Source organism: Trematomus bernacchii, unplaced genomic scaffold, assembly GCF_902827165.1.
Source record: "Trematomus bernacchii unplaced genomic scaffold, fTreBer1.1, whole genome shotgun sequence".
In the NCBI taxonomy this organism is placed as follows: domain Eukaryota; kingdom Metazoa; phylum Chordata; class Actinopteri; order Perciformes; family Nototheniidae; genus Trematomus; species Trematomus bernacchii.
This window is the reverse complement of record NW_022987778.1, coordinates 1,506,743-1,519,951: the sequence shown is the minus strand read 5'-3', so window position 1 is coordinate 1,519,951 and position 13,209 is coordinate 1,506,743. Positions and strand designations below refer to the sequence as shown.

At 37.7% G+C, this 13,209-nt stretch overlaps 1 protein-coding gene across 1 annotated transcript in view; it reads right to left on the bottom strand.

Annotated features, from left to right (window-relative positions):
• LOC117497265 (copine-8-like) overlaps positions 1–7,573 on the bottom strand; it is a 74,380-nt gene extending 66,807 nt beyond the window's left edge. The window contains exon 1 of the mRNA XM_034149190.1: positions 7,482–7,573. Coding sequence (XP_034005081.1) covers positions 7,482–7,564 — 83 coding nt within the window. The 5' untranslated portion in view covers positions 7,565–7,573. The remainder of the gene's footprint in view (positions 1–7,481) is intronic.
• Positions 7,574–13,209: the final 5,636 nt, after the last annotated feature.

The following is a 13,209-nucleotide window of genomic DNA, read 5'->3' as shown; positions in this document are numbered from 1 at the left end:
AGTGCCAGTCTGCACTCACTACATCCACAGGAGCAGAAGCAGCAAGGAAACCTTCTCAGCAAGAAAACGTCCTCCCGTTGTGTTCTTAAAGTCCAGATTGCAGCGTGGGCACTAACTCCCATTGCGTAACCTCAGTCCACTAATTTGACATTTAGCCCCCGAGCCAATGTGCAGGTTTTCCTCCTCAGACAAATGGTTCTGCACTGTCTAATAAAGAGGTCCCCTCAGTAATGAACAGCACAAGAGTGTCCTGCTGGGAGGATAACTCCAGATCAATAAGGTCAATTGAGTCTGACGAAAACTCAGAGCTGTGCCGATCAATCAACCTTTGAAGCACCAGAGACACTCTTAACGCGCAACGATTTCCCCAGATGCTCAGTGTGTGTTTATTTCTGTTCCAAGGGCAAAGTGATGTGCATCCAATAATGAACCAAAGGAATCCAACGCCCCCTCAGAGAAAGTGACAACATCAGCAGTCCATGTCAAATTGAGAATAATTCATTTTGGACAGTTCGAGCTAAAGTTTTACAGTACAGCATTTTATTGATGTTGCACAACGACTCTTTTCTTCATTCATCTCTTTCAATCGGTATCAATCTGCCTTCGTCCTCCATTGTGACTAACAACATTAAGATTGAGCTTTAAAGCACTACAACTTAATTTCTGTATTTATTTTTTAAAAGATCCTGAAAAACCTCCAAATCACTTGGGCTAGAGTGTAAGACTGTATATGTTCACCACAGCCAAGACAGAGCATCCAGTATCACATTTAACAAGTTGTTTCATGTCGTTGTTGGTCTGCAGTGAAAATACGGTACAGTTACTGTGAACATGAATATATTGAATACAGGAACATCAGGTGAGTTGGACCTGGCATCATTGATGAACAAACTTAAAGAAGTAGTTAAAACTTGTATTGAAGCAATACTTAGGCGCTTTCACACCAGAGTACTTTTCCCCATACTTTACCCATTTAGTTCCGATAGTTCTTGGAATTTTGCGTTCACACCAAAAAGAGAACTTAGTTCATGAGAACTTTTCCCCCCTTTTCAGTCCCTGCTAGAGAGCAGGTACTTTCCTGGGGAGAACAAAGTTCCAATTTCTGATTGGCTGGGCGGATTGCAAACCACGCCACGTAAAACTCTGAAAAGTTTTGTATTTGCTGGCATTAGCATTATTAGCATTAGCATTAGACCAGCGCACCAACGGAGAGAGAATAACTTATGGCAACACAAAAAAAAACATGGGAGCGGTGGAGTGATGAGGAGGTGTCGGCGTTCTGGTGATTTACTTTACGGGTGGCAGTATACGCCGTGAAGTTGTTTGCGGCCTGCCAGTAAACCCAAAGCAGAAGAAGAAGAAGAAGTGACGTCAGCGGCTTCATTTGCGTAATCTTCCCTCAGGGACTTATTCCGGTGTGAACGCGATCGGCTCTTAGTTCCATGGGGGAACTAAGTGCTGGCACTAAGTGCTGGGAACTAAGTACGGCAAAGTACTTGGTGTGAAAGCGGCTATTGTGTAACAAAATACACTTTTGCTTGCCTACTTCAGTAAAATGACATATGCATTAAGCATAAAAAAAATACACTTTATGCAGAATCATCCATCTCATTTATATTAGTTGATTACTATTGTTCATGTATTAATGTGTACGGCACTTTAATGTTGCAGCGGGTAGGAGAAGGAGCTAAATGTATTTATTTGATCAAAACTGCTAGGTAATTTTGTAATATATATCATGATTTGTAAGGTGATATATGAATAATGTGAATCTGTAAAGTAAGTAGTGACTTCCATTGTCAAATCAATGTAATAAAGGAAAGATGTAAAACTTGAATCTAAAATGGGGGTTTAAGAAGAGAGTAACTTAAAATGGAAATAATCAAATACCTCAAAACTTTAAATGTAACGTACTGTAAAGTGTATTAGCACCCCCAATGTAAAGTAAATGTACTGAAATTTGACCACTGCTAATCAACATATTTCATTATATATGAAAAGAAAGCAACTGCAAACCACATTTCAAAATGTAAAGATCAAATATGTACATATTTTAGGCTATAATAAATACAAAGCATAACATATTACAACAACGTTATGCTGTGATGTATTCACGACTTGCTCCGAAAGGCAAAATTCCTGGATTTCTTTTTAGTTTGAAGCACAACTTAATTCAACTCACATATTGCACTCAGCAGAAAGCCATCAAACGCTAATCTGATCAACAGAAAGTCTTCCAATGTGCCCGCATCAATCACAGCGATGGAGGAAAATGGCTACGCAAAAGATGAAAGCCGCGGAGCAGAGAGGGCAGGAGGTGAGCTGGTTAGTAATGTGTCAGCTCTCTGGGGTATCCTGGTGAAGCTACGGTGGCTGGCTAGGGCCTTAATTAGGCAAAATTACTCCTTTAAAAACTCATTAAAGCAGCCGCTCAGCATGACCTCCGAAAGGCCTCCTGCGGCTTTGGTCCCCTCGCATGAGACCACCTTGATATGTTGGTTTAATGCTCTTTACTCTGTTCCAGCTAAATGGTGGAGGAATGGTAAAGCGGAGCACTAATTATTCAGGGGGCAAAGCCATAATAGGGTGAAGCAACACTAAGAAGGACAAGTAGAGGGGAAACTGCGGATCTATAGCTGTTTTGATTAACGGGGTTTAATTAAAAATGGGTTTAAACTTAAAGTTGGACTTCTTTGGTTTTTGTTGGTAGCAAACAGATTTACATCGTAATTAATTAGAACAAATGGAATCGATGTTTAAAAATAATAGGTGTGAAAAATGGTTAGACAGCTAAAGTATAACAGAAAAACTGATAAATTGCAAAAACAAACTGCACCTAAATAACTATATCCCTCTTGTTTAAATTAATGTGTCTGGCAAACCTGCTTAATATTGCAGCGATGTTCATGAACACTACTTAAACATACGAAGCATACAAAACATACGAAACATACACACAGGATTCCTCCTGTTCCAAGCAGTCTGTCTGTCTCTTTCTTCACCTTCCTCGTGTAAAGTGCAGCATCGGCTGTGACACATCGACCTGCCTCTCAGCGGGTCAGCGTCGGACTTCAATACAGTCACATCACAACACGTCAATTCTTCGACGCGATACACTACCTACCTTTTGTGCCCAAAGGTCACGGCTATCTCTCCGCTGTGGACCACTCAGATCAGGTGACAGCCACAGCGGCGTGAACACCGACATCTTTCTGCACAAACATTCTCCGGCAAACTATGCTCTGTGTGTGTGTGTGTGTGTGTGTGTGTGTGTGTGTGCGTGCGTGCGTGCGTGCGTGCGTGCGTGCGTGCGTGCGTGCGTGCGTGTATGTGTGTGTGTGTGTGTGTGTGTGTGTGTGTGTGTGTGTGTGTGTGTGTGTGTGTCATCAAGGCCTTGGGAAGGGGAGTGATAGGCACTCATCAAGTCAAACAGTGCTGTTGCAGCTGACTGGGGGATTTGCTTCTCACTAATGCACAACATTGGACTAGAGTTAATCAATCTGTCAGTTCTTCTGCTTGACTTCACATTTGATGAGCGCCGCCATGGTCTGGATTTATCGAGTGAAGGAGGGCTTTCACCGAAGGAGGGGATCTATCCAGAATGAATGCTTCAGTAGCTTTGTAGACATGCAAAGACACCAGAGTGGGAAAATCTCACCACCCACCAGCTCCGGGCTGGTGAATTTTGTGATGGGTGAGGGTGCTGAGGGTGCCTCTGCCATCAGCTCAGCAGCTAAAAATAGTGATCAATCAATGTGTTCTGCCTAGAAATAATCAATGGATATGTCTGTCCAATAGTGGAGCTCTACCGGCAACTTAATCTCATCGATGATAACATAACAGCAACGGTATTCAGAAGAGGTGTAACACTCCATATCGATGGATATATTGATTCAATGTCACATGTTATCACTGCAGAGTAAAAACATTGATACCTGTCATCATCTTGTTGCGCCTTTATCTAGTCATTCCAGTGGCACAGCTGTTTTATCATTCTGCCAAAGCACGTTGTGGTTAGTTCAATAAACAGCATTGGCGAGACAGGCATTGTGTGTACAGTGTAACTTTTTGAGTCTCAAATTAAGTTACCTGCCAGCCATCTGCTGATTAAAGGTGGTTGGATATAGAAGTTAGCAACAACAAGTTGGAGGTTTGCTAAAGGTAGGCAGACTGTTAAAGTGGAACAGCTATTATCACTTTAGTTACAAGCTAATCACCAGATTTGATCAGCAACCACAACTCTAACAACAGGAGGCCTGTATTTATTATTTTACTAAAAGACTAAATTTATAAATACTGGTAAGAGCCCATAATATCGTATCATATTTTAGTCATTTTTTTACTTTAATTGAATTGAAATCTTGCCGTAGCAGATTTGGGATTCCGGCTAATATCGGATCATTTTCCAAAGAATCAATAGAATATTGTACCGTGATGAAACATGATTTACACCTCTATTATTCAGATGGTAATATAAAACAAATTGACCACATGGAACTTTATCAAGGCTATGTGCATAAGTAACAACGTTTAATCAATAAGTTGATCAAGAGAAATTTCCCGAGCAACTATTTTTATAATAAATCAAGATTTATTTTAAATATGGTGGGCAGATTTTTAATCTGTGACCTAATACCAAGTTGAAAAATGTTTCTCTGCCATCTCTGCTTGAGTCAGTTGCACCCGACCACACGCAACACTGATGTCATGCTGTACTGACTAAATGTTGTGCTTCATTCATGCTAATGTATGAATCTTTGTATCAAAATTCAACTGCTTTCATTCCACACTGCATCTTAGCAAAACATGAATAAAATGTTGAAAATAAAAAGCACTGCCATTAGTTTCATGTTGTGCTACATTCCTGCTAATAACACATTAAAACATCAACACTGCAAAGATCATGAACATTAAAATGTCCAAATTGTGATTGCAATTAATATAAGATTACATATGGCTTTATGTACAGCTCCTCCTTGGAGATAACCACGGACGAAACAACACCTTCCTTTAATGGTGGTATGACTCAAACTCCTTTACAACCATTAAAATAATTTGATGCTGCACTGCATGCCTATCCACCCATTTTCTATAATTTGTCCTAAGGTCCCAATCTTATACATTTTATATAAATGAGAATAGCATTTTTCTAAGAAGCACAGATGATTCACTGTTAATATAGAGGAAATTGTCTTTCATGGTGCCATCATTTCACAAAAACAATTATTTCGTCCAGATGGTGGCTTCATCATTGTGGAAGAAAGGTCTTCACAGGCTGTGATCTCAAATGGTTCAGGTCATTAACGCGCTGACTTCTTCTGTCGAGTCATTATTCAGGCTTTTATCTTGGACCCACATAAAACAACAACAGCAGCTCCGTCTATTGCAGCAGCTGGCAGATTTGAGGTCAGCGGAAACATAATTTTCAAAGTCTTTGTTCTTCTGCTCATTATGCCTCTCAAAAAGTTTTTCATTACATAGTTTTCCCGTGGAATAATAACTTTGGAACTAGATGAAGGTGAATTATCAAATAACACACTATTTTTGACTACGCCTAAATAATTCAACATTAAGGTGTCATATTTCTCTGTTTTTTTGTATGATACTAAACTAAATGTCTTGATTTTCTGCAAACATTTTAGATAAAAGTCAATTACGAAAGTATTAATAAGTTGAAGATTTAGATGCGTAGTTAACACACAATAAACTTGGAAACCATCATTAGAATGATGTGGATATAATGACAAAACAAGTAAAAGTAGAACAGTCGAATTAACAATTTAAGACATACTCTCTGCTACAGTGTATTACAATATTAACATATCCAAAGTCCTAGATTCTAGATAACGATGGGTGATTAAAAGGAAAGTGTTCATTAATTATTGAAGAAACAAATAATGCAGATGCTTTCATACCGGGCAGAATAGGTCACTGAATGCTTTGATGTATAGTCAAATAACTACCAAATAATGTTATTATTCATTAATATTATTATTTTTATGATGGTTTGGTTAATACATTAGCATTACAACGTAAAAAAGTAGCTATTGCAATTTCAAGAGGTGCAAGTTGAGGTATTCAAATTGAGAACTTTGTCCAGACAATCGTCCAAAAGCCAAGAGAAAATTCATTTTGTATTTCCAAGGAATTCAATTTCAGTCTCATCTTTTAATCAAACAATCACAAGAAGACCATAAAGGGCTCAAAATAGCAAAGCAAGTTTAGATAGATGGATAGATGGATAGATGGATAGATAGATAGATAGATGGATAGATGGATAGATGGATAGATGGATAGATGGATAGATGGATAGATGGATAGATGGATAGATGGATAGATGGATAGATGGATAGATGGATAGATGGATAGATGGATAGATGGATAGATGGATAGATGGATAGATGGATAGATGGATAGATGGATAGATGGATAGATGGATAGATGGATAGATGGATAGATGGATAGATAAATAGATGGATAGATAGATAGATAGATGGATGGATGGATAGATGGATAGAGATAGATAGATAGATAGATAGATAGATAGATAGATAGATAGATAGATAGATAGATAGATAGATAGATAGATAGATAGATAGATAGATAGATAGATAGATAGATAGATAGATAGATAGATGGATAGTTAGATGGATAGTTAGATAGATAGATAGATAGATAGATAGATTGATAGATGGATAGTTAGATGGATAGTTAGATAGATAGATAGATAGATAGATAGATAGATAGATAGATAGATAGATAGATAGATAGATAGATAGATAGATAGATAGATAGATGGATAGTTAGATGGATAGTTAGATAGATAATAATTACATTACATATATATGAAATATTCAATAAAATACACATACTGGGATTATATGACTACAGCAGATGAGTGTCATTGGCCAGTTGCAGCTTCCAGAAATTAATCCTTTCCTCCCAGCTCCATCTATAGCACACCCCTTTACTATTGCTGCTATAATAGAAAGAAGTAAAGTAGTTAAACTGCTACAAACCAGCCAAACACCTGCCAAACACCTGCTTTATCCAGACCACAAAATGTTTTTTGTGGCACGAGAAATTGGCAATTTACTGTGATAGAAACACAAATCTCACAGATGTGCATATACCACCTGGATCAGAGCAATACAGTAAAGACAACTCAGACTTCCATCTGGCGACCATAAAGGCAACAAACTGCCAACAGACGCACACAATTCAGCTATATTCATCTTCAAACTCTCCATTTAAGTCCCAGCATCATTCAACTTCCACTGCTGTTACGAAGATAAAACTGACCCTAATCAGGATGCTTTGCACGCTAAAATGGCATTGAAAACGCAAACGGCGTGGTGCGTTTACTCTCCACTACATCCATCGTGGTGACCCTGCAGTTCCCTCCATGTCAAGTGTCAAACATGCAAACTGTTTAAAAACATGTGTACATGTGTGGGACACCTGCAGCAGTTTGTACTCACCTACAAGACACCGTGAGTTCAACTTTGGTGGCAGGTATCGCAGCGGTGAAAGGGTCTGCGTCCCCAATACACGCCATATTCATCGCGGCTTGGTCGATCACAATTGGCCCCGTATCCAGCGCCTTAGCGGCGGCATGAGAGGGACCGAAAAAAAGAGGTATGGAAAGGAAGCTTTGCAATGAGTTGAGACGATAAAATACGTTACTTGAAGCGAAAAGCAGCGGAGATAAAGGGGGAGAGAACCGCGGACGCAGAGCTGCAGCGCGCCGGAATCGCGTCTCTGTGCGCCTCGGTGCTCTGGAGGAGAGAGGACTGTGAGAAGGGGAGGGAGAAAAACACACGCGCGCACACACACACACACACACACACACACACACACACACACACACACACACACACACACACACACACTCACAGGCTACACACGATGTGGGAGTGTACAGTATTCATCCAGTAGTAACTACCAAATAGCATGACGGAGATACATGGGAATTCCACCGTTCTCTTTAAATAAAAAATGTCAGATTAAACCCGTTGGGGTCTGGTTTAATTCAGATTCTGGATTTTGGTGTTAAAATGACATTAATGTGGATGGGCTAACGGTTTAAAAAACATGTAGTTTATTTTGAAGTTGGGTTGTGGCATTACTAGTTAAAATCCACTTTAGAAAGCAGAACAATCTACTTAGAGACATGCTAACGGCTCTTAGTGGTTGTAACGTTATTAGGATAATACACGTTCGGTAGCTAGCTCACTTACAAAATATATCGGCCATGTTTGGAAAACCCTTAAAAACTCACCATTGCTAAGACGATATTTTAACAACCGAAATTCAACTATTCTTAAGTATTATTTCGTCAGCTATACGATACAAATAATAAGTTGTTAAACAATTTCTTAAAGTTTAGAGTTGTCTTCCTCCGACGGGCGGCCATCTTTGTTTTGATTCTAAAATGGGAACAACAGGTTAAATATATTTTTTCATAATTTAGTGGAGAAAATATCCTAGGAAAACTTTATAGAAAGTTCAATATAGACTAACAAAACATAATAGAACTGTAAGTGGTTGGTAAGGTTTTTGATCGATATCCTCATAGATTATCTGTCTCACAGGGAGCTTAGATCAATAGATTTAAACCTCATATTTAGGACCACTTCCTTCTTTACTTCTTCCTTTTAATGTAATTCAGACTTCATTATTGTTGTCTGTTAATTCAGCGGGATATTAAGGGTTAAGCAGCCCTGTGTTGTTGCAATTAAATTATCTCTTTTCCCAGCAGGTTGACAATTACTGCGAGAAAAGAGCAATTTTGTTGTTTAATTACTTGTTTTCTCTTTGTTATGAGCTCATGTGGAGGAGGTTCAATTATCCCAAAGCTTATTGTCTATGCAACTATCCTTCTAATATTAATGTAATTGGGATGAAAAATATCAAAGAAAACAGTTGGTTGGCTTTTCGTTCATCTTAATTATGAATATCATTCACAGGAATGCCAACTGAGTTATCCTTGTGGGTGGGAGAAAATGCAATTATTTGTGTATAAATTAAATGTAATACAACTAACAGTGTGATTTAAATACAGACTAATACAATTATTTTAGGGTTAATATAAATTATTGTCGGTGAGGTGTTTCAAAATGAGTCTTTCTATAAGTGACTAACTAAAGACTAAGCAAATACATTATAGAATAATTAGGCATCACATGGATTATAACCCTTCTGTAGACCTGCAAATTGTAACACTCTTCCTTGGTAAAAAGGTGTGTCACTGAGGCCAGAGCCAGATGGCAAAGAGCACCTGAGAAGCAAAGCAAACTCAATTCACCAGCCCAGCATGAAACTGAGAGCTAAAAATGGGACCTTATGTGTCAGCTTCAATTAGTCTTCAGAAAGAGACAGATAGGTCATTATGCAGGTCAAACACCTGTGAGATTAGCAAAATAATGAGTCATTGGTTATCTGTGGGGTGATTTTGTTTTCACTGACTTGCATGTGTTAGCCCTTTGATTGATTCAAATGTAGCTTCTCAGCATCCTGTTATTGTCTAATAGAGGAGTGGTGTCCAGCCTTTCTGCCTTGAGACCCCTTAAACCAAAGTATCATAGTAAAAGCCAAATAAGTAATGGAATAATTTTGCCTTTCTTTATTTTTTTTCTATGATCCCGTGAGCCTTATTATGGATGACAGAAGGGGGCATTAGCTGCAAGCACTGTTAAACAGACATACCGTAGTTTATCCACGATAACTACAGTAATACATTAAGATTAAGATTACATGTTATTTTTTATAAATTGCTTTATTATTCTCCTACCAACCATTAGGATTAATGTCGGGCATTCTGTAGAAAGTATAGAAATGTATCATTTTATTTTAGTCTTTACATTTTTGGTTTATGATACTATAATATAATCTTATAACCTTTAAATGTATCGATCTAGTTTTAAGTTTGAATGATTCTGCCATTACATTTCCTATTTTTCTATACTAAATAAATGTATAACATAAGCGTTTTTTTATGAGTATGACTTATAACATGTACACCTAAAGTGTTGGCATACTTACAAAGTATCCTTAAAACCTAAAAATCCCAAACCATGGACATAGCTTTATAGAAGCTGTAGCTCGCCATCTGTATATCACAGTGACGAAGCTGCACTTTCTCCATATTAGTATCTCATCTGTTTCTCCGAGTCACGTTTCAGATGAAGGAACTTAATGTAGCTGCCAACATTTCATTTCAGCACCTGAAATCAGCGCCTGACAATTTGTCATTAAAAACGTCCGAAAGATGATCTAACTCCCTTTTTCCCAAAGACAAAAAACGAAAAAAAAAACGAATAAGACATTGGGTGACCTCTATCAAATCATTCAATGTTGTCTTCTAATGGTATCTCTGTCCTGAAGACTGCTGAGTCGTGGCTACATCTTTTACATCTTAAATACATCAACTCTACTGTCGGAAGCACCTTGCTGAAAAGAATGTTAATATCTGCCCATTCTGCTTCATGCCAGGAATACAGATACAGAAATTCTAATTAAGTGCGAAAACTCTCAGCTTCACACATATAATAGTGGTTCTTGCAATCGTTGACAGGTACACAGTGATCTGGATTGAGTTAGCAATTACCAGCATTGAAACACTTTTTTATTTTGTTTTCTGAAAAACACACAGCTGTATTGGCTCTATATATCCACTGCACACAGAAATGGAGATAAGGGAGAATGTTGGCAAACTCCATGCACCAAATTCAATTATCTTTTAAACATATTATTTGCGGCCGGAGAGAAAGCTGTTACACAAAAATGGCTTCAGACCAGGCCTCGATCGAAGACTAACATGTGACTAAAATTCAATATATGGAGAGAATTACTTTTTTGCTCAATCTGCACTTTCATAAATTTGTGCAATACTGGTAAAAGTTAATTGTGTTTGTGTCCATTTTAATTGATTACTGATCTGTGACTGAAAGTGCCATGTTTTTCTATCAGTAATAGTATTTGCATGAGTGCATACAGTAATTGAACAACCTCTGTTTTATTGCATATGTATGCTTTAAACAATGTCACTTAAGGAAAGATCCATGCACCAACATAGAGGTGTTTGTAGAATCTTGACACAAATGTATATATTTTTATAAATTAAATATAACCATTCTTTTGCACTTTATTATGAATTGTTGATGTTTCAACAGCATGCCTATGGCTACAAAATATGAAATACATGTGATGTACTTTGTATTTGAAGCTTTATGCCAAATGTCAGCATGCTAACAACGCTAAGCTAAGACGTTACACATAGTAAACAGCATAGGCCTACCTGCTAAATATTAAAATGTTAGCATTCTAACATAGCATTTAGCTGTAAGGCAAAACAAGGCAGCTTTTTTATACAGCTCATTTCAGACAAAGATGCAATTCAAAGTGCAATAAGGGGCAAAACCCTTTAGCCCTATAAAAACATTCAAACTAAAATGATAAGAGAAGGTAAAGTAACTCACGGACATGTGCAACATGTGAAAAAGGGGTCATAATAAGAAACTGCTAACATTTTAAGGGGCTAACATATAACCAGGAAAGGGCCTGACCAAGATTAAAGATATTAGCAATTAGCTCAAAGCACCACTGTGCACAAGTTCTTCCTTACAAAGTTGCTAAGCGTGGACACTTAGTCTTGTTTCAATCTGTTTTGTTCTGCCGAGAGCCGAGATCATTTGGACTAAATGATCTCAGCCTTTCTTCAGCACAAGTGCAATAAGAGCTCCATACAGCAGCTGAGGGGTGATCCAGTGAAGTGGTGATGTGATTATTCAGAGAGGCTTTGTCCAGCTCTGAGGTGTAGCTGCCTGCCAAATGAGCTTTAATATTGAACACTATTTTATTGGGGAACTGTGTGTACTATTCTTCCGTAGCTGTTGTAAATAACTCTTTGGAGATCCATATTAGTCATGAAATCATTAATAGTTTGTTTGAGGATTACGCTTTGATTGAAACATTCCTTTTAAAGTTTATTAATTTATTCCGGGTTGGTAGGAAGATTCATTCTTTAATATCTGAGTCTGAAACCTAAGTTTGACTTTAATCAAAACGCTTGCACGACTTGAACGTGGGTTTAATCCCTGAAATTGTAAAGTACTTTTTAACGTTAAGCTGCGGGTGTATCCGGACTGACAGAACTGTATTATATTCGTGCCTCAGTGCCACAAATAGATTTCAAATTATCCGAGTGTGAAGCCGCTCAAATGACTGTCTCTTCAATCTCCCCTCTCTTAATTTTCCAGAAATGAACTCTTGCTGTGATAGACGCATGAAGTTTTGTCAAATGAATTAACACCTTCAACCCTGACTGACCCACTGGTGTTTCTGATTTGAAAAGTTCATGTTGCGGAGTTGTTAAAACCAACAGGACTTTATTGAAGACACTTGATAGGATTCCAAACTTTCTAAAAAAGATTGCAAATATAAAGCTACATTTAAAGCAAAGTGTATTAAATCATATTCTGATTTGATCAAATGGTGTCAAAATATGGTATTGTACAACCTAAATAAATTAGGTTACATTCTCACTAAGGTTGGCATGCTAATACATGAAACTGAGATGGTAAACAAGGACAATGTTTTATCATTGTCATTGTTAGCATGCTGACATTTAAATCTTTAAATGTTTGGCCATTTGCTTAATTTTTATGTCAAAAAAGGGGAAAACATTTAAAGTGGTTTATCAAAGAAAACAAAGACATGACTAGTCATTCAGACACAAGACAATTTTGTTTATATCACTTCTGATTAAAGGGTGAAGTCATTTTAATAAAGTTCTGTATAAAACAGGGGTGTCAAACTCAATTTCATCGCAGGCCACATTAGCATTATGGTTGCACTCAAAGGGCCAGTTGTAACTTTATACATATACATATACATATATAAATATATAATAAATATAAAATAATGTATTACATTATTGCCTCTGAATTGGATTATTATTGAATAGGGTAATAACTTCGCAATTAACTACGTCTGAAAGCAGAAGTCCAGGGCAAATAATTGCAAGTCTCTTCAGTGTGCATGTCACAAAACGAGATGCATTGTGGGACATGTAGTTTATGGGCAACGTGCTTCTGTAAAGTGGCATGTAAACGTATTATAATCTTTGCAAGCTCTTGCGGGCCACATAAAATGAAGTCGCGGGCCGGATTTGGCCCCCGGGCCTTGAGTTTGACACCCCTGGTATAA